The sequence below is a fragment of the Squalius cephalus genome (assembly GCF_949319135.1).
Source record: "Squalius cephalus genome assembly, chromosome: 8".
In the NCBI taxonomy this organism is placed as follows: Eukaryota; Metazoa; Chordata; class Actinopteri; order Cypriniformes; family Leuciscidae; genus Squalius; species Squalius cephalus.
In genome coordinates, this window is record NC_137129.1 from 40101206 (window position 1) to 40123746 (window position 22541).

At 35.8% G+C, this 22541-nt stretch overlaps 3 protein-coding genes across 4 annotated transcripts in view; 1 reads left to right on the plus strand and 2 right to left on the minus strand.

Moving 5' to 3' along the window:
* The window catches only part of hycc1 (hyccin PI4KA lipid kinase complex subunit 1), a 43714-nt gene extending 39827 nt beyond the window's left edge, over nucleotides 1-3887 (minus strand). Inside the window, exon 1 of one of the 2 annotated variants that reach the window (XR_013822110.1) lies at nucleotides 3730-3887. The gene's annotated coding sequence lies outside the window, so the exon portion shown is untranslated. The remainder of the gene's footprint in view (nucleotides 1-3729) is intronic. The other variant, XM_079879735.1, reaches the window with a different exon arrangement.
* An 826-nt stretch (nucleotides 3888-4713) lies between these two features.
* On the minus strand, nucleotides 4714-11906 carry LOC307162527 (uncharacterized protein). Its single transcript, XM_079877903.1, has 6 exons — nucleotides 11793-11906; nucleotides 9650-9722; nucleotides 9161-9237; nucleotides 8078-8150; nucleotides 6966-7175; nucleotides 4714-6322 (listed from the first exon to the last, which is right to left on the minus strand). The coding sequence occupies exons 1-6, from the start codon at nucleotides 11829-11831 to the stop codon at nucleotides 5952-5954; spliced, it is 843 nt and encodes a 280-aa protein (XP_079734029.1). The 5' UTR covers nucleotides 11832-11906; the 3' UTR covers nucleotides 4714-5951.
* A 3479-nt stretch (nucleotides 11907-15385) lies between these two features.
* The window catches only part of cdca7b (cell division cycle associated 7b), a 10409-nt gene continuing 3253 nt past the window's right edge, over nucleotides 15386-22541 (plus strand). The window contains exons 1-9 of the mRNA XM_079879499.1: nucleotides 15386-15491; nucleotides 16460-16525; nucleotides 17349-17468; nucleotides 17546-17932; nucleotides 18763-18825; nucleotides 18965-19141; nucleotides 20832-20978; nucleotides 21057-21206; nucleotides 21441-21577. Coding sequence (XP_079735625.1) covers nucleotides 15462-15491; nucleotides 16460-16525; nucleotides 17349-17468; nucleotides 17546-17932; nucleotides 18763-18825; nucleotides 18965-19141; nucleotides 20832-20978; nucleotides 21057-21206; nucleotides 21441-21577 — 1277 coding nt within the window. The 5' untranslated portion in view covers nucleotides 15386-15461. The remainder of the gene's footprint in view (nucleotides 15492-16459; nucleotides 16526-17348; nucleotides 17469-17545; nucleotides 17933-18762; nucleotides 18826-18964; nucleotides 19142-20831; nucleotides 20979-21056; nucleotides 21207-21440; nucleotides 21578-22541) is intronic.

Here is a 22541-nt window from a genome sequence, read left to right on the forward strand (position 1 = left end):
TAGGTTACGTAAACGTGCGTTTTCTAGAGAATTATGTCAAGCACCAAAAATCCAATTTGTGGCTTTTGTGAAGACAAGATGATCGGAGCCAAATAATATGATGATTGGATAAGGAGAAGTAGCAAAAAAAAGTTGCCAAAATGGTTCAGCAATAGGCTTGGTTCAAAACAGAGTGTAAAATCGATTAATCGTGATTCGCATCTAACATAAAAGTCTGTTCACATATTTTATGTGTATATATATTATTATATGTATGTATGTGTATACATACATACATACATACGTATAAAAATGTATATGTATAATATATATATATTACATATAAATGTATACACACACAGACTTTTATGTTAGATGCAATTAATCGATTTTACAGCTCTACAAAGGTGTAAAAAAAGATAAAATAATAGTATTATTCCATTGCCTGCATACTAAGTCAGATAGGCAATGACAAATTTAAACATGCAAAACTTTTGCAAAGGTACAAACTCACTTCCTATTTATTTAGCATCCTCACCTTTATGCTGATATTAAACACAAACAGTGACTAGCTTCATCTGTTCCTTGTCGGACTCAAACGTGAGCCTGATCAGATGAAAGCTCATAAAAGCACGTACAGTGGAAACTGCAATCACAGCGTGCATTTAATCAGGAGAAAAAACGAATTATTTCTAGGCCACTTGGCTGAAAAGTTAATAGCTAAAACACATGAGAAATTAAGATATTGGGGGCACTTGAAGGAAAAGAAAATGTCAAATTTATTAAGGCAGCAGCACAAATCTCTCATTTCCCTCAGAGCCGTGAGCGAGCGAGCTGTCATATCTGTGAAGACTTATAAAGCTGTTATTCTTAATGACAGCTCTGGGTTTGTGCTCTAAAGCGCTGGACCCTGAGGATCCTGGAGACGCTGTCAGAGCCAATCACACCACACACACTCCAACACATTACAAACACTGACATTTACATATTTGCACTTACTGTATCGTATTGATTTGAATCACAGATTAATGAACTGCCCGTGGGTCACGCATGTAGACCAGAGAGTGGACATCCACCAGTAATGAAACTTCCCAGACCTCCTTCACACATTAATAAGCATCCGTGAGTCTTAATAAAGTGCCATTTAAAGGCCAGACGTGGAGCAGACATGAGGGAGGACAATCCAAACCACAGAGCCTGGAATGATAACAGTGAAAGAGGAACCAATGATCAGTATCACTCCGCGCTAGTGACGCACTGCTATACTCTTGACTGTCGGCATTAAGCCTGGACACATTTACAGCTTATCCTGCCCAAGAATCCAAGAAGAGACTTTGTTAAACAGTTTGTTTAATCCGAGAACCATTTTGAGCAGGTTTATCCAAAGGTTAATAATAGCACAGAAATAGACTGGCATGGAGAAAATAGGGAGAGGCAGTGAAAGTGTAGGCTGTTTGTTGTCAAAAATATCAATATTTCAATATCGATACTGAAATATCTGAAAAGGGCCCAAATAGGGAAAAAAAGTAGAAAATACCAAGATACTATATATTGTCATTACTGCCATTCAGCCAAACAAATATATCCATATCACCCAGCCCTTAGATATACTATCAGGTACATGTCAATATTATTTTAAGAAAAACAATCTCTAAACTAATGCTGTAAACTATAAAGGAAACTTATGGAACTCTGTCAGTTGGTACATTACTGTAATATTAAAGATTAAATAAACTATTCAATATTTTTTTTTATTTTTTTTTTAGATATACTAATAATCAACACTGAGTTGTACACAGACATTAAAGGCAGTTTTTATATCAATATTTTGTGATAAAATTATGTTTTCTATTACAGTTCGTTGTTGAAATATAATGAAACTATACTATGAAATATTAAAATATAAACATAAAAACTAGTTTTCAGGAAGGATTTTATTTAAACATACATTAAACAAGACAACACTAACAGGTTAATATATGAAATAGGCTATATTTATCAAAATGCCCCTCTCTAGAGTTATTTTACTGTCAGTTTTATGGTCACTGAATGGCTTTTCTGAGGTAAATGTAACATTACGTGAAATATTCAAGCTGTATTATTGACGTCTTTCCGCAGTTGAAACACTGACTACATGCGACATGATGACACATTTCAGTTAGTTGTACTGTTTCTTAAAACAATTATTGCTTGAATTTCTTGAAAAAATTAAAGTTGAGACTTTGTTTGATATAAAAATCAACAAAGCACAAAGCATATTGCGATTACTAAATTGTTCACACAATTGTTCACACATCAACTGAAACCAGCACAGACTAAAAGATCAATCTTGGGATTTAAAAATCGATACGCAGCTCATCAATATAGATTTCTTGCTTTTTAATCAATCGTCATTGTGTCAAGACTGTAATATATAGTTTATTTGCTACTAAGAGCCTCAAACTCAATCTCTAAGCATCTTTAATGCCACAAACTCAGTAAATCCAGTGACTCAACAGAGATTTCACCTGCAGCTCTTGTCATTTCTGGCCACAATACGGTCAGTAAACAGGCTGTGTCCGAGCAATCTGAGGCTGAGACCACTGAACCTGAAACTATAAGAGATGTTCACTGCTCACATCTACTCCATATGATCACAGAACATGCACGATAACAGCAGAACTCATCTGTACATGGCAGAAGAACACCAGCCACATCTGCATGCATCTAATCTGCTGTCAGAGAATGAGCGGACACGACTGTGGTTTTATACACACACACACGCACTGGACTCTTATCTCTGCACGAGTGGCTTCTCTCATATGACAGAGGTCATTTCCTTTTATAATCTCATTCCTTTAAAAACAGGTTGATCATCTGTCCTGCAGTGACGGGAAGGAAAGCAAACCGGCTGAGTGTGCAACTCACATTACACAACTTAAGACACGACTGCAAGCACAGGCATAAGGCTCACATCCATCCATGCACACACACACACACACACACACACACACATACTGTAAATACAAAAGCACTCAAACTCTCACCTACATGCATGCATACACACTCCAACATGTAACAGAAAACCATGGAGGTGAGAAACACACACGTACACACACACACACACACACACACACACACACACACACAAAGCACTCAAACATGTAACACAAACACACACACACACACACACAAAGCACTCAAACATGTAACACAAACACTCAAATTCATACATTGACACTCAAACCTATGCACATATGTACATGTAGACTACAAAAGCATTCAAGCAAGCACTAACACTCACATACATAAACATACATGCATGAATTCACACAAACAAGCATTTAAACATGCAATCACATACATGCATGCATATATATATATACATGCATACCTACATACATACATATACACACACACACACACACACACACACACACATATATATATATGTGCATACCTCCACGCTCGCGCATACACACAATTCAGCAATGACAGCTCGTGCATAACTGTGTTGCATGCCATTGCCAACTGCTTAAAACAGCAAAAGCAATGCCTGTCCTTCATCAACCCTTCTCATCTAACATGTCCACATCTGTGCTTGCTCATATGAAGTTTGCAAAGACACATAAATGAGTTTAACCATCAGAGCTGCTTCTATCGGGTCAGTTTGATTAGTCAGACACATGAGATGAACCGCCACGCCATCGGTGCATGTACACGAGACACATTCAAAGCTTAAACGAAGGCAGTTTTTAAACATATACTTACTTATCATGCTATATGCACAGCCTCTCTGCCGCTCGTCTCGTTTATGTCTCAGTTAGTCCATTAACGCGCTGAAATATCTGAACACACACGAGTCCTTCACCAGTACTTTCACACACTTCAGTCTAACATGGAGAGAGTTAGGATTTCTGATTGACAGCGGCACGAGCCAATGGCGGAAGAGCATATAAAACCCAGCGTCGCGTCCACAAATAGCAGCCAATCAAATGATCCAGGAGGCGGAGCTATACGGTTTCCACTAGCGAGGTAGACTGTGTCTATTGTAACTACTGTTAAATATATTCAGTAATGTGCCATGCGTAATTAATGAAGGAATAGACATGTTTTGTGTCCTAAATTAGATTATATAAGTATATAAATGTAATTTAAAGTATTTAAAAAACAGCAAAACGCATACAAATAAGTCGAATCATAAGGAAAAATAGCATTGTAGTCATACAAACAATAATACTAAGGTGATACCACGGTACATACCATGGTATATTATACTTTAATATACGGTACTGAGTCCCATGTTACTTTCACGATATATTTGGTTTACCATAGTGTTTTTTTAGTGATGTTTAATTCACTTTGCATGATTTATGTCCTACATAGCATTATATAAGTAGCCTATATCGCTACAATTGTTATAGGATTATAAAGGATACATGTAATTGCTGCCCTAAAAACACTGTGGTGGTCTATTGTGCAGGGAATGGTATCAGATATTAAGACTATGGTACTTGTACATGATATATAGGGTAAATTTAGGTTGATTTGGACACTTTTTGGTATTGAGTTGACTGGGAAATAGTGTCCCAATCAACCTGAATTCACCCATGTTCATGCATGGTTAACTAAAACTAAAAAAAAAAAAAAAGAGAAGAAATAAATAAAATAAATGTTCACTGAAATAAAATACACACAGCCCTGCAGAGGATAAAGTGACCGGAGAACGGATGGTTTAAATAAAATTAAACATTTAAACATTACTCATTTTTATTTAGTTTGACTTAGTTAAACTAAAATAAATAAATAAAAATGATATGGAAAACATTTTTAGAAAATTGTAATAAAAATGTAACAAAAAGGCATCAAAATTACTAAAACTTTCAAATTAAAGAGAAAACAGAAATATAATAAATTCTAATCAAACTATCAATGATAAAAAAAACAATAGTCCAATTTAAGAATTAAAATGGTTTAAGATAATCATCAACATATATTTAACTTTTATTTATATTCTATGCTGCAACAAAAACCATTCAGATAATAACTAGAAAAAGGGTAAAAGGTAAATTTATTTAACAGGCAAAATCATTCTAACATAAACAAATGAATGATTTAATTACATAGTAAAACTTACAAATTTAAAATATGGATGAAAATGTTATAAAGTGTTCAAGATTGTTTTTCCTCTACTCTGTAGATCAATATTCATACACACTCATATTCACATTCACAGCAGAAACAGCCACGAGGACTGATTCTCCACAAGCATGACGGTGCTTTTAGCTCTGCGAAACTGGCTCATTAGTGGAAAATACCCATCAGGAAATACACAAAAGGACAGAAGAGGATGTAAAATAACAAATGGCTTCTCTTCTGTATTCTTCATGCTTCAAAGTAAAACGATTTGCTCATTTTCTGAAATTGCTATTTTTTCCTATTATGTCTACATATATTTTTAGATCTTCAATAATCTTTTAAATAACATCAAACAGATGTTATAGACCTTCATCAGCCTAGTTCTACTTGCACTAATGCTCTGTATTATACTGGTCAGGTTTTATGTACTATAATGTGTGACCCTGCACCACAAAACCAGTCACATGGGTCAATGTTTCGAAATTGAGATTTATACAGCACATGAAAGCTGCATAAATGTTAGAGTAGGACAATATTTGGCCAAGATACAACTATTTGTAAATCTGGAATCTGAGGGTGCAAAAAAATCGAAACATTGTGCAGCATTCACTCACAAAAATTAATGTTTTATATATTTACGGTAGGAAATTGACTAAATATCTTCATGGATCATGATCTTTACTTAATATCCTAATGATTTTTGGCGTAAAAGAAAAATAGATAATTTTGACCCATACAATGTATTGTTGGCTATTGCCACAGATATACCCATGCGACTCGTGACTGGTTTTGTGATCCAGGGTCACATATTGTGTCCGTTTCTTCATATTGTATACAAGAATACTTCCTATATTTCACGGTGTGATCCCGGACAGCACAGCGGCCTCGTTGAGAAGATTCCCGGCCTCCTTCCTGTACTTCGGACTCGTTTCTTTCGCTCTCCGTGCCTCTCGGAGGTTTTCCTTCAGGTTGTCCAGTAGCCTTTTCTTGTCTTGGTGACTGTGATCTGTAGATTCCAGCTGTGTGGTCATGGAGTCCTCCTTCTTCAGAAGCCAGTCGATCATCTCTTGGAGTTTAGTGGCCACGGATATGATGGCTTTGGTGGCTTTGCTCAGCTCGGTGATGTTGTCTTTCGTCATCTTCAGGGCGGTGGGGATTTCGGCCTCTGACCTCACCATCAGAGTGAAGTCATATCCTTTAACCTCCAGACTGATGTAGCAGTTCCCTAACGGAGGGGAAGTGAGACACAAATGAAGAGCGTACTCGATAATTAAGGAAATAACAGTGAAGGATGTCACTTTATAAATTAAGGTTACAGATTCAGTGTCCGGTATAGGAATGATGATATCATTTATGATTAACATATCATATACGTTATGTAGAAACCAAAATCATATTTACTTTATATAAAAGGAGTAATCTGAATGACTAACTACAATACATAATTCAATGCAAAACTGTACTAAAAATCTCTAAATAAATAAATAAAATAAAAACAAGTCATTTATAAATTATAAATATTTAATACAATACATAAAGTAAAACTGGATTAAACAAAAAAGTACTATTTATATGGTACTCCAGGGTACTTTAAAGAATACCATGGTATTAACCATAGTAACACATACAAAATTACCAGAGAAATAACATGCATCCAAAAACAGGATCCTGAATGATGAATACAATGCAACATAAACCTTATGCGCTACTTTTATTATCATATTAATCCTAGAGAGAATCTCTTTGTAATGGTCCATTATGAATAAGTGTTTTGTGAAATGCATGAGTTCTCCATCATATGCACATATATATGTGTGTGTGTGTGTGTGCTCTGCCCCCTGCAGGCCGTGTGTGTGTGAGGGTCTTACCATGTTCCTCCTTGACCTTCTTCAGGCACTGAGTCAGACTGTCATTAGTCGGGCACTGGTAGCGGTTTGCAACAGTCTGAAGGATGTTCTTCATAGTTTCATAGTGTTCCTGCTGTTTGTTGAACGTTTCGGCAACGTCATTGAAACGCTCATCGAGGTCATTCACGCCAACATGTCGGGCCGTAAACTGGCCGGTCTTCTGATCTGCACCTGATAAGATAGAGAGATTATAGACAGACAGACAGATAGATAGATAGACAGAAAGACAGACAGACAGATAGACAGATAGATAGATAGATAGATAGATAGATAGATAGATAGATAGATAGATAGATAGATAGATAGATAGATAGATAGATAGAGATTATAGACAGATAGATATATTATAGACAGACAGACAGAGATAGATAGATAGATAGATAGATAGATAGATAGATAGATAGATAGATAGATAGATAGATAGATAGATAGATAGATAGATAGATAGACAGTTAGATAGATATTATAGACAGATAGATATATTATAGACAGACAGACAGACAGACAGAGATAGATAGATAGATAGATAGATAGATAGATAGATAGATAGATAGTTACATAGATAGATAGATAGATAGATAGATAGATAGATAGATAGATAGATAGATAGATAGATAGATAGAGATTATAGACAGATAGATATATTATAGACAGACAGACAGAGATAGATAGATAGATAGATAGATAGATAGATAGATAGATAGATAGATAGATAGATAGATAGATAGATAGACAGATAGATAGATATTATAGACAGATAGATATATTATAGACAGACAGACAGACAGACAGACAGAGATAGATAGATAGATAGATAGATAGATAGATAGATAGATAGATAGATAGATAGATAGATAGATAGATAGTTACATAGATAGATAGATAGATAGATAGATAGATAGATAGATAGATAGTTACATAGATAGTTACATAGATAGATAGATAGATAGATAGATAGATAGATAGATAGATAGATAGATAGATAGATAGATAGATAGATAGATAGATAGATAGATAGATAGATAGATAGATAGATAGATAGATAGATAGTTACATAGATAGATAGATCTGACCATTAGCTGCTGGATGTGATTGTCTTGCAGATTCTGTTTGTGTTTTACTGTTTGACTGGAGCAAATGTTCTCTCTGTAAGTTATGGCAAAACGACATTAAACAAAAAATAAATAAATAAATGATGAGAACAGATACCGTAGCCTACATAACTTGAAGAAAGACGTATATGATGGCATCAAGACTTTTAAATTAAGAAACTTCTGTTACAAATTACAAACAGAAATAAACACCCCTTACAAAAAATAAGTAGCCTATACTTAAGTAAAGTTCAAGTAGCTATATTTTTAAGTATACTTAGTAAGTATACTAATATCAAGAAGTGTAAGTGTACCGTTTCAATACTTGGGACTCAATCGGCTCACTTTTTAGAGAATTGGCTCACTTCAAGTACACAACTTCACATACGTTTCTCATTTGTCCTGTCTGCAGCTGTACTACAAGTGAACTTATATCAATAGTAAACTGTCTATGTTAGACAGTTATGATGTTATGTTCACTTAATGAAAGCTTACAAGTAGACTTGCAGTAGGCCTTGCCTATTAAACGACCAAACTAGCAGTTTACTGAGAGTATATTGTGTGCTTTCAATTAACTCAAAATGTGCTACAAGTATTAAACTATCAGTATACTATAGGCCTATTAGTTTTGCACTTGAAATATACTAGCATGCTCCTATTTGGGTATTAATTTTTAATACTTGAAATATAGCCTACCTTTAACTGTAGGCTACTTTAATTATTTCCATTTTAAAAACATTTTTAGCTTCATGCATAATTTTTTTTATCAACAACTGAATATGAGTAAGTTTCGTTTAAAAAACAACAACAACAAAAAACATTTTAAACAAAAAGTTGAGAAAATAGCATTTTAGTCAAAGACTTTGTCCGGATGGGATTCAGAATGATGATCAAAACACAGATGGAGTAGATCGATTATACTTTTAAGTTATTATCTATATCTCGATCAAAAGATAGAGTACAAATAGCTATAGGCCAAATGGCTACGTTTCTGTCAGTGAAGTCAAATAGCCTAGCCTTCAGTGAAATCTCAGCCTATATTTTGGAGAAGTAAAGTATATTTACAACGTCACTGAAACGCTCATCGAGGTCATTCTCTCCAACGTGTCGGGCCGTTAACCTGCCGGTCTTCTGATCTGCACCTGATATAAGATAGAGAGATTATAGACAGACAGACATATAGATAGATAGATAGATAGATAGATAGATAGATAGATAGATAGATAGATAGATAGATAGACAGACAGACAGACAGACAGACAGACAGACAGACAGACAGACAGACAGACAGACAGACAGACAGACAGATAGACAGATAGATAGATAGATAGATAGATAGATAGATAGATAGATAGATAGATAGATAGATAGACAGATAGATAGACAGACATACAGACATATAGATAGATAGATAGATAGATAGATAGATAGATAGATAGATAGATAGATAGATAGATAGATAGATAGATAGATAGTTACATAGATAGATAGATAGATAGATAGATAGATAGATAGATAGATAGATAGATAGATAGATAGATAGATAGATCTGACCATTAGCTGCTGGATGTGATTGTCTTGCAGATTCTGTTTGTGTTTTACTGTTTGACTGGAGCAAATGTTCTCTCTGTAAGTTATTGAAAAACAAAAAATAAATAAATAAATGATGAGAACAGATACCGTACATAACTTGAAGAAAGACTTATGGCATCAAGACTTTTAAATTAAGAAACTTCTGTTACAAATTGCAAATAGAAATAAACACCCCTTACAAAAAATAAGTAGCCTAGTAGTGTCTCGCCTTATTTTTTATTTTTTTTACGTGTTTTCTGTAAGTAGAGATGTAACAGCGCCCCCTACCATATAACAGTGAAAACACTGACAGCCGGAACATTCAGTCAGTGTTGGGGAAAGAGTAAGTAGATAGTAAATTCCTATACACTACCAGTGGACTAGCACAAATTCAACTACTCAGAAGTAATGACATAGGCCTATCTGTTTTATTTATAAATCAATAAAGTATTTAATAGGCTAGGCTACTCAATCAAAAGAGTAAACACAACTACAAGCCAAGCATAGGCTACTTAGAATAGGCAACTTAATTATACTTTTAAGTTTTTATCTATATCTCGATCAAAAGATAAAGTATGAAGTAGCTATAGGCCAAATGGCTACGTGGACCTTTCTGTCAGTTTAAGTGAAATCTTAGCCTATATTTCGGAGAAGTAAAGTATATTTCTGGGAAAGGAGTCACATCATATTTCATAAGCACTGAAAGTATACTTTATTATTTTTAGTTTAAAAGAAGTAGGTCTATACTAATAGCACACTTGAATAAACTTAATTTTCGTAAGGGACATTCAGACATAATTCCATAGCCTACTTTTCGTTTACTATAATCATATTCTTGCTTAATATTTGCTTTCCTCTTTCGACAAGCTCCACAGATGACCTACTTCTACAGTGAGTTGAAAGGCTTGTGTCCTGAACAACTGGGGCGTGAAAACAGTTTGAAAAAGACAAATCTACTGGACTGATACTGAAATAGTTAATATAGTCAACTGTACTTTTCAGGCCCGGCGCCACGAGGGGGCAAAAGGGGGCATTGCCCCCTCAGATCTGATTTGTGCCCCCTCAGTTTCATTTTTGTATTCATGGTTACAAATGAAATGTTTAACCTTTTGAGCGGTACAGTCCCATATATGGGATTTAGAATGTTCAGTGACGAGTGACGACATAACTGCCAGATTCAAATTGTGCTTTCGCGCGTTGGCTGGCGCTGAGCCAAAGTCGGACGCGCTCAGCGCTGTCATATATCACAACTATGCAGTGTTTTCAACCTCACAATGTTTATTTTTGGTTTCAGACATTTAAAAACACATTAAGCACTAGTAAAACAATATATTTGGAGTTTGTAAAATACACACTGATGTCTGTGGAAGCAGCAATAACAATCTATTCAAATATAATTTGCCGACGTGTGTTATTCATATCAGACAAACACAGTGGAAGTAACTATAAAGTAGTTTACTCTATTCTTCTATTCCACTTTCTTGCATGTATTTCGGGAGAAATTGATGACTCACAGGATTCTCTGAACTGCGGCGCAAAGAAACAGCTAGCCATCTCACGTTATAGATCAAGATCAAGATTATTTATAAAGGTTTTTAAATGACCAAACACACTCACAAACACATTTTTGAGAATCGGAATATCAGATATGGTAAGCAAGTTTGTGAATATTTTGAATAAAAAAGGGAAAAGGAAATAAAAGCGATACATCCGCGGTGTGTCACGTGACAAATATGACGCGTTGCCATGGAAACATTAAGGGGGAACGTTCTAAATTCTAAAATAACAGTCGCCTTGAAAAAACTCACTATGGGGAGTCAGTTAGAATATTAAAATTAAGCATGAAAGGGTTAATATAATAAATGACGCTGGCTTATCTTTTTTTACTAAGCAAGTTATCAGTGTGTATTGTTCATTGATGGTATAAAGTTAAGCCCCCTTAACAATTTCACATGCCCCCTCAGTCATTTCATTCTGCAGCCGGGCCTGGTACTTTTCCTTATCTTAAAATCAGTGAAAAAGAACAACGTCAAAGTCTTGTGTCTTGCATTCACATGACTGTCTTGCTCCGAGCTGATTTTTTTACCTGCGAAATAAAAACAGGCCTATATCCATATAATCTTACCTCATCGTCTCCACCGGGAGAGGAACAACAACATCCCATTTTCAGTGCGCTGGAGTTTTCATTCCCATAAACACGCTTAAACTGAAAGCTGTGCGTTCGCCGTGACGTCACGGTCATGTGCTCCACACGACGGACAGGTGCAGTAGTTCACCTGTGTAAAAGATACTATTGAAATGCGTGTAGATGTTTATCGTTTTCTTTCTCTTCGTCAGTCTGGTTTTATTTAGCTAATTGTGCTTTATATTGTTAATGTTCTGTATTGTTTTTTCAATATGCTAAAGCACAGACACACACACACACACACACTCAAATCAGTCATTGCAAAAGATACAATCTTTCCAAACTCGTTTAACCACAGAGAGATTCTTATAACATGACACAAGCGCGACTTTCATTTAAAGTCATTTAACCAACAGTTTGAACAGACAAATAAAAAGTGCTTTAAATCATAAAAATGCAATGTAAAAACAACGGCATTATATCAAGAAAATAATACGGTAGGCTAATGTTAATATTTCCCCCATGGGAGCATTATAATATTTCTTTGATACTGTGAAATAGCAGTTCTCCACAACAGCCTCTAGGGGTCGCCATCGACTCAATTTTAATAGGCTCTGCTTTCTTTCTTTTTTGTTGTATTATACTTTATGGATTTTTATTTTTAATTCATTGTGTTGTTTACTTTCTTAGATGTATCTGCATTGAATTATAATTCTATGTTTTTTTTCCCCCTCTTTTAAAGAAACGGTTTCATGGCCCTGAAATAGTCATAAAGTGTGCGTTCGTGACTGGAGAACAATCAAGAGGACACACTGTGATAATACACAGCGCAACCTTGCTTGCTCGGTTAGCTTCTTGCCCTCAAAATACAACTAGAGACACAGTCTTTCAAGCTGTCTAGGTAGGTAGCTCACTAGAAGCTCATTTGTTGTTGTCTCTCTAGTACTAAAGAGCGCGCGCACATGCAGAAGCTGTGTGTGTGACACAGCCACTGGTTTGTCTTTGATTATGTGTGCCAAGTGCTTGAAAACACAAAAGAAAGCAGCTAAACAAAGCTTAACCAGCTGTTGGTAATTTTCCTTCTTTATGTGCCGCTACCTACTGTGAGATGGCGCGCTGCGCGGGTGGGCCGCGCGCACTGTGATTTCCCGCGCACATTGCGCCGGTACCGTATCATTTCGCTGTCATCCGCGCGCCCGTTTGCTGAGCGCATAAGTGAAGGTTTGCGGAATAAAGCAGTATTGATGGGGGACGTCTCCGGATGCAGGTGTTTGTGCTGACAAACGAGAAAAAGCGCTTCACTAACTACTAATTGAGTAGAAAACATGGGGGGTGGGGGGGATGAGACGTGCATTATCTGTGGGCGAAGAGACACGCGCATCCAACCAGAGCAATCACACGTCAGATACAACAATACCACTCAGGATTACATGAGGCTTAGCTTCCAGCGACTTTATTAATCATTTCATTCATTTACAACAGAAAACGTGCTTCCTGCACACTCTTCCTGATAAAAGAGACTGGATGAAAATACAAAGCAAAACTATGATATAAAAATAATAATAATAGAACTAAAAACTAAATAAAAATTATTTAAAACAAATTAATAAATAACAAAAACAGATTTAAATAAATAAATAATACAACTAACAGTAGAGAATTATAGTGAGTTAAAAAACTTAATAATGTTATGTAATAGAAACCAGTATGCGAAAGTTACTTTTAAAAGTAATGGGTTACGTTACACACTAAAGTAACTAATTGCGTTGCTTAGGCTCCTTTTTATGCAAAGTAATGCATTAGGTTACTTTTGCATTACTTTTTTTACATGGGCTGGCCTTGCTTGTTTTTTGTTTTGTTTTTAATAACAAAAAATTATCTCACACACGCGCTTAAGTTCTATTTTTGGCTAATTTAAAGGCTCTTTCACACCAAAAGTTAAACGAATAAGCCTCAGGCTGAAGGAAATGCACATTCACACCTGTACAGTAGAGGGCGCCGCTCAACAAACCTTCCAGCTGTGCTGTCATTCTGGATTGCAGAAGAATAGGACGCCGGAGAAGAAAGTTCAACACTACTTCATAGTAGGCTAATAAAAAAAAGGAACACAAATGTGATGTTTAACTAAAGTCATTTTTGCTTATTGGTTGAATTGGATCATGAAATGTCAGCAGCAAATACATTGGTAAATAAAGTGAGATTAAATACATAAAGTATATTTGTTTTATTTAACATTTCAAGGTTTGTAAAAAATTCTGATTTTGCATTTCACAGTTTTTTTTTTCATTTTGAGGAATATTGAATCTGTTTTTGTGCAAGTGAGATGAGCAAATGCATGCTCACATTTAGTCCATCATGTTCACACACAGCGCACACAACACCTCTGCACTTACTCCCGCTTTCTCCACGGGAGAACCGTCAGTCAATACATGGCAAAACAAAGTAACTTGCATGACTTATTTGAAAAAGTACATTTTAAAGTAATGCTTTACTTTAGTTACTTAAAAAAGTAATCTGATTACTTAACTCGCGTTCCTTGTAATGCTTTAGTTACTTAAAAAAGTAATCTGATTACGTACCTCGTGTTACGACCTTCAACGCTGATAGAAACCAAAACTTTATACATAAAAATATATAGCTGCCTTTTAAATGTATTACTTTCCCCACAAGTATGATCTTTGTCATTTGCTATTGGTGGATCTCATGTGAGTGACAGGTTGTCCCGCCATATAGGGCCAGTGAACATGTCATCAGATTCAGAGAAGTTATTTTGATTAAAGATTATGAGGACACATGAATTTAAAAAAATATATGTCCACAGATACATTTTATATTGAATACCACAATATGAATAAGTATTGTCAATTTTGATTTCATGGGGACTTTAAGAACATAATGCATTGGGTATATGGGCGTATAACCAAGGTTCCCAAATTGTTTGGCCATGCATCATGGCCATCTCGTGATATGCATAATAATAATGTTGGTGAGCTAAACTATAATGTTGAATTTTCACAATCCCAAGTAGCGTGTATGGCTGCAGTATACCATGTATATAAACAGTTTAGAAAGTTTTAGGCTGGTGAGTTTGATCAAGGTTGGAGCTAAACGACCAGACTTGAGAAACGCTGATATCATATTTACCATATATTCTGACTGACTAGTTTTCTGGCTCTCTGGATTAATGTTTAATAGACTAATATCTTCAAAAGACCTTTGAAGGTCTCTTTAGCTGCAGTTATAGTTGCAATATGCACTATATAGCTGTATTCATAGCCCGCGGCACACACGCATTGTGTGAATGAGGCGTGTGTGTCCACATGAGGCATTTCCCGCGAAACATTCTGGACTGTTCCATTCAGAACGCAAGCGCGATCGCGGGGGGATGCGGTAGAGTTAACTCTCACATTTACATTAATAACGGAGACTTGTTTGTTTAATATACTCTACTAAATGTCTATATATCTAATATCTATTACGTATTCTGTCACTAAATCGATTTCAAAGTGAACTGCTTGTATCTTTAGTGATGGACTCAACACACAGTCTCCCCTCCGTTTCCACACGGCCTCCTCTCCGCTCGTGTTGTTTTTTAAACCATTCATTCATTAAAGAGTTTTAATCACACACACACACTGATAAGCACGAAAAATCACTTTCACTTTTAAAATGATCAAAACCCGCAAATCGTCATTGAAGGTAAGAGTGAGAAGGATTTATTCTGTTTAAAAATGTGCGTCTAATCTTACTGACAAACACCGACGATAACAAAAGTTGAGTAAGTGCATTGCACACACACAGCTAACGTTACATGCAGAAAGTTAGTAGCAATGATCATCGTTTTAAATTTAAAACATAAAACATAATGCATATTAATTGAGTCAGACCATCAGCAAATGTAGTAAAAACTGTGATTTAACTGATGTTGATGTTTATGAACTGCATGCGCTGACCACTAAAAAATGCTTAGGGTCTACTTTATTTATCTTTTGATGCTTGCATGCATTAAGTTAATATTATAAAAGAATAAGAATGTTGATGATAATAATAAAGGCCAAAGATTACATTAATACAAATTATCAAAGTGATTACATTCTTATTTTGATGCATTATTATTATTATTATTATTATTAGTTATATATAGTAAAATTAACCGCAATAATTAATATTTACTTTTTCTTCTTTGACATTTTTGTTATGCATAATAATAATATTGTAAAATTAACAGTAATAATTAATAGTTTTCTTTTTCTTCTTTGACAGTATTGTTATTATGCATAATAATAATAATAATTAGGGCTGTCAAACGATTAATCGCATCCAAAATAAAAGTTTGTGTTTACATAATTTATGTCTGTGTATGGAGTTTAATTATTTTCTATATATAAATACACACACATGCATATATATATTTAAGAAAATGTGTTATTTATATATAAAATATTTATATATAATATAAATATATATACACAGTATATACATGCAAATATTTCTTAAATATATACATGCATGTGTGTGTATTTATATATAGAAAATAATTATACACCGTACACACACATATATTATGTAAAAACAAACTTTTATTTTGGATGCGATTAATCGCGATTAATCGTTTGACAGCCCTAATAATAATATGAGTAATTTTAATTATTTAATGCTTGTTTCAGGCGAAGCAGCTGGATGTGACGGACCTGTCGGAGGACAGCATCCAATTCAAGGGATCCTGGAAGAACGTTAGTATCTTCTACACAATTTATGGGGATTTGCAGGGGGATTTTTGCTTTATGAGAACATTATTTTTATTCTAATGGTATAAAAAAAGCACAGAGTTTGCTGTACTTTGACGTCAAACACTCCAAATGAATCGGCTAATTGAAATTAAACGCCAATACCTGAACAATTATGGCTGTAACTTGATGAAATCAGCAGCAAATACAGAAGTAGCACAGTGTATCTGTGTGCCTCACATATGACAAATCTGACAGCAACAGATCAAACCCTGAAATTAAACCCCACATCAACCCAATGCTGGACTGGTCTAGAACTAAATGTAATGCTAGAAAACCAATGCATTTCAAATATATGTTCCCTGGTTCTTTCCTCGCCCTGATGATCGTAGTTTTCCAAGATTTGATTGTACAAATGGTCCGGGGAATTGAGTTGTTGTGATTCACACAAGCAGAACACAATAAACCGCTGTGGGTCTCGAGACACCCTCCATCTGCTGTGAGGAATCCCGAGGGTTAGACTCGAGCACTTTCCTTTACCTCGCACAAACAGGGCCTTGAAATCACAGCGGGTTCTCCTGTGTGTCCGATAATGCGAATCCCACATCGTGTGTGTGTTCACGTCTCGTCTGATTTAGATGAAATTCTCATTCATCTGCATTTTGCATTTGTATTAGAAATATAAATATACTAGAGAAAATGGCAGGTCTCCTTCCTGCTGTTTATCTCTTATGATTTGGCAGTAGCAGCAAAACAGCTCTATTAATAATTGAGTTGGTTTTCGCACAATCCGGGAATAATAATGTGTTCTGTCACTCTCACGTCGCAGGATGTTTGCTTCAGGTCCAAAAACATCTCGGATGAGCTGGCGCAGGCCTTCATGGACACCGACAGCGAGGGGGAATTCCAGGGTTTCTCCAGGGAAGAGTGTGATTGGAGAAAACCAGTGGTAATCCCGAATATTTGCTTCATCTCTTTAAACATTAATATTCATATTTAATCCTAACAAAATCACTTCACATGCAGAGTCAGAGCTCTGGTGAAGACAGTGACGACAACGGCTTTTATTCAGACGGCGAGGAACCGGCGTCTAAAAAGAAGCGCAGCTCTGGACTGTGTGTCGCTTTCAAGTTTCCTGCCAAAAGAGGCCCCGCCCCCAAACGCAACACGACCAAAAAAGACAACAAAGAGGCCCCGCCCACAACCCCACCCACCAGCAGGAAGCCCTCAGGGGGAAACAGGAAGCGGCGTGAAGCGGAACGAACAAAAGAGCTTGTTTTATGTGAGAGTAAACGTGCTGAGAGCCAATCAAAACCCTCTGGTGACATGACCAATGTGGAGAGTCTACTGACAGATGAAGAGATGCAGATCCTGAGCAAGAGGGCCAAAAACATTCAGGAAAATAAAGCAATGGTATTCATTTATAATAATATTTATAATTTTTTTTTTTGAAATATCATATTAATTCAAAACATTTGCAAAACTTAAAATATTATACATTTTAAAACTGCAAAGTAAAATACTTAAAATATTATTATATTAAATATTAGGTTACATATATATATATATATATATATAATAGGGCTGTCAAACGATTAATCGCGATTAATCGCATCCAAAATAAAAGTTTAATTATTGGTTAATTATTTTCTATATATAAATACACACACATGCATGTATATATTTAAGAAATATTTGCATGTATATACTGTGTATATATATTTATATTATATCTAATTTATATTATATATAAATATTTTATATATAAATAACACATTTTCTTAAATATATATATGCATGTGTGTGTATTTATATATAGAAAATAATTATACTCCGTACACAGACATAAATGATGTAAACACAAACTTTTATTTTGGATGCGATTAATCGTTTGACAGCCCTAATATATATATATATATATATATATATATATATATATATATATATATATATATATATATATATATATATATATATATATATATATATATATATAACACTATTTAATATAATAATATTTTAAGTATTTTCTTTTGCAGTTTTAAAATGTATAAATTGTTTTATTGTAATATTAATTCAAAACCATATATATATTGTAGCATAATATTTAATAATTTAAAATAAATAATATTGTTAAAAAATAGCAACATCATTTTAATAAAATGTTTATATAAATGCAATTTCTTTTTGTATACCTTTTTTAAAATATCTTAAGTTAACTTAAAAACAATCTTTTCTTGCAGCTTGCAAAACTTTTTGCAGACTTGAGTTCTTTGCCTGAACTTCCTTCCAAAACGACACCTACAGTAAGAGCCATGATCTCCTGCAGCAACACCTCCGTCGAGCTCAGACCGCACACAATATACTAAAATGACTTTCTCTCTGCCGGTGCGATTACAAAATGTGTTTGTTTGTTTTTTTAATGATTTTCTGTGCCCTAAATAGAAGAAAAAGAAGCCATCCACCTCAAAGCGCAGTTTTTCAGAGGTTCAGACTCAGAGCGAGAGACGGAACCCGGGCCGCAAGGCGAGACCCCCGGAGCATTTTGGGATTGAGGCGGAGGACAAACCGGCTCCTCAGAAGAGACAGAGCGTCCAAATCGACATCAAGCGCCTGATGGAGGCAAGAAACTGACACAAACCACTCTGATGGAAACATCTAAATGTAGTGTAGCACCATAACAATCATAATATTTATTTTTATTATTTATGATTTCACTTTTCTAACTTTAGTTAGTGTGTAATGTTGCTGTTTGAGCATAAACAACATCTGCATAGTTACAACGCTCAAAGTTCAAAGCAAAGGGAGATATTTGCTTTTAAAGAAATTGCTTTTTAAGGACTACAACAAACGGCTGGTAGAGACTACACCACATTCCTCCCGGGTTAGTGACATCACAAACCCTAAAATGTACATAAACCCCGCCCCCTGAACACGATTTATAGATTATCGTGATAGAATATGATAATCAATGACTAGAAGATAACTACACATACGCTACATAAATTCATCAACTAACCATTCAGAAATGTCCTGTTGCTTCTACATGTTGTCACTTCTTCTCGAGTCTCTCCATCTTTGACTCCATTGACATCATCTGTCTCTGGTTTAAAAATAAAAGGCTAAAAGTTCTAGAAATTTTCAGTGCATGTCAGTGTGAGGTAAAAGGACACAAGCTGTGCCGGGAGCAGCAGCTCATTTGCATTTAAAGGGACACACACACAAAAACGATGTGTTTTTGCTCACCCTCAAAAAGTGACAACTTTAACATGCTATATACAAATATCTGTGGGGTATTTTGAGCTAAAACTTCACATACACACTCTGGTGACATCAGAGACTTATTTTACATCTTGTGAAAAGGGCATTATACCTTTAAAGTGCCCCATTATGCTTTTTCGAATATTACTTTTCATGCAATGTGTAATAGAGCTGTTAGTGAATTTAAAATATCTGCAAAGATCAAAGTGCACGACAAATAAATGTATTGTCTCCCAAAAGAAAGAATCGATTCTGAACTTCTGAAACGAGTCGTCAGTAATTCCAGTCTCACTTCCTGTTACACGCGTAACAATGTAACACATTTGCATAATGCAGTCTATGATCTTCATTGGCTGACGGCGAACAACGTCTACTTTGACCCTCAAACACTGCAGTTGTAGCTGAGACTGGAAGAGTTTGGTTCATGTTGTCCACATGTTGAGAAGACGCTGTTTTCTGTGCTGTGAATCCACTTTCTGCACTTCAAAAGAATGAGACTCGTGCTGGAGATGATACGGAAAAACCAACGCCATCGTTACTGTTCGTATCACTGTGTATCAAGTGCTGAGGAGGATCCGGAGCTGAGATTCAGATATTGTTTATTGTTTCAGATATTATTTTGTTTACAACACGGACTGAAAGAGGTCGACCAATCACAACAGACTGGGCCATCTGACCAATCAGAGCAGAGTAGAAAGGCGTGATTCAGAGAGACTGTGCTGCAGTGTATATTATGAGAAAATGAAGTGTTTTTGACCTCTGATGCATGTAAACCTGTTGTAGGAGACTCCAAAACAACATTAGGAACCTTTAAAAAAGCATAATAGGGGCTCTTTAAAATAAATTATTATTATTACTTGTATTTGTATGGATTTCTTAAATCTATTATGTAGTATCTTATATTATTAAGGTAAAACATTAAAGATATTTTGTATAATATTATTTGTATTTTTGGTGCATTGTGATTCCCTGAATCCCAAAAATTCCCCCATAAACTCCCCCACAGTTTGTCGTCTCGAGTTTTTGTGAAGTCTTGTGGTTTGGTTTTCAGGTGAAGGATGGTCTCAGAGACGTGCGGCCCAAGCAGAAGAAGCGGCGGCGCTCTCGCGAGTCCATCCGCATGCCGGACGACATCACCGAAGAAGAGCTGGAGAACGTGGCCGATCGCGCCAAAGACAAAATCCTTGATAAAGACAATGTGAGTGTTGCAGCACTGTCGCCTTGTTCCTCTGTCACGTCTGTTTCTGATGCATTGATGTGACCCGTGCGTTCTCAGGGCAGCACATGTCACCAGTGCCGTCAGAAGACCCTCGACACCAAGACGGAATGCAGGGGCATGTACTGCCAGGGGGTCAAAGGTCAGTTCTGCGGCCCCTGCTTACGAAACCGCTACGGAGAAGACGTCCGCACGGCTCTGCTGGATCCTGTAAGTCCTAGTTTTTGAACCAGTGGTATTGTTGACTAAAATTATTACAAATAATATTAAAAAGATTTATGCATGCACTTTATAAAATGTAAAATTCTAGATAATACTCTTGGTAACAGATGGTGAAACTATGGAATAATTAACCCGTTTTGAAAACATAAAAAAGTGGACGTGTCCCAGCCTGAGCTGATGATGATGATGATGATGATGATGATGAGCTTGTGTTTCCTGCAGACGTGGGAGTGTCCCATCTGTCGAGGAGTGTGTAACTGCAGTCTGTGCAGGAAGCGTGACGGACGCTGCGCCACCGGGGCTCTCACCAGACTAGCCAAATTCTACGGACACGACAACGTCAAGGAGTACTTGGAGAGGTTTGTTTTTATTTTATTTTTTTCACATGGATCCACAGACTTATTACATATTTTGTAAGCAGGACTTGGCATTAAAGGGATAGTTCACCCAAAAATGAAAATTAGCTTTACTCGCCCTGAAGCCATCCTAGGTGTGTATGACATTCTTCTTTCAGAAGTTATATTAACAAATGTCCTGGCTCTTCCAAGCCTTATAATGGGAGTCAATGGATATATATTTTTTGAAGTCCATCAAACCCTATCCATCCATGTATAAAGTGCTCGAAACAGCTCTGCGGGGGTTAATAAAGGCCTTCTGAAGTGAAGCGATGCAATCGTCTAAGAAAAATATCCATATTTAAAACTTTACCGACTAAAATAACTAGCTTCCGGCAAGTCGACTTAAGCCAGAAGAGTAACCCTTGAACTTGACGCACAACGTAATGACGGCAATTGACGCCTCTCGCGGTTCAAGCACACAGGGCTGGGCAACCGCGTTCTTCATTACGTTGTGCGTTTGCCGTAAATCGGCCGTCTGACGGAAGCTAGTTATTTTTGTCAATAAAGTTTTTAAATATGGATGTTTTTCTTACACAAACGCATCGCTTCACTTCAGAAGGCCTTTATTAACCCGCCAGAGCCGTGTGGAGCACTTTAATCACGGATGGATGGGGTTTGATGGAAAAATATATCCATTGACTCCCATTATAAAGCTTTGAAGAGCCAGGACATTTTTAATATAACTCTGATTGTGTTCGGCTGAAAGAAGAATGTCATACACACCTAGGATGGCTTCAGGGTGAGTAAATCATGGGCTAATTTTCATTTTTGGGTGAACTAGCCCTTTAACCTTTTTGCTCATCAGCCACTGTGGCGAGAGGTTTTCCAGTTATTGAAAGTTATTGGATTATAGTTATTATAGTTATATAAGTCATATAGATTAAAGGTATAGTTATATAAGTTATTATATTCCAGTTATTGGAAG

Bases quoted from the DNA above. Each gene is read 5' to 3' on its own strand.
- LOC307162527 (XM_079877903.1), bottom strand. From the start codon at position 11,831: ATGGGATGTTGTTGTTCCTCTCCCGGTGGAGACGATGAG. The intron at 9,723-11,792 runs GTAAGATTATAT...AATAACTTACAG, and splicing joins CTCCCGGTGGAGACGATGAG to AGAGAACATTTGCTCCAGTC. The intron at 6,323-6,965 runs GTAAGACCCTCA...CCCCTCCGTTAG, and splicing joins GAAGGTCAAGGAGGAACATG to GGAACTGCTACATCAGTCTG.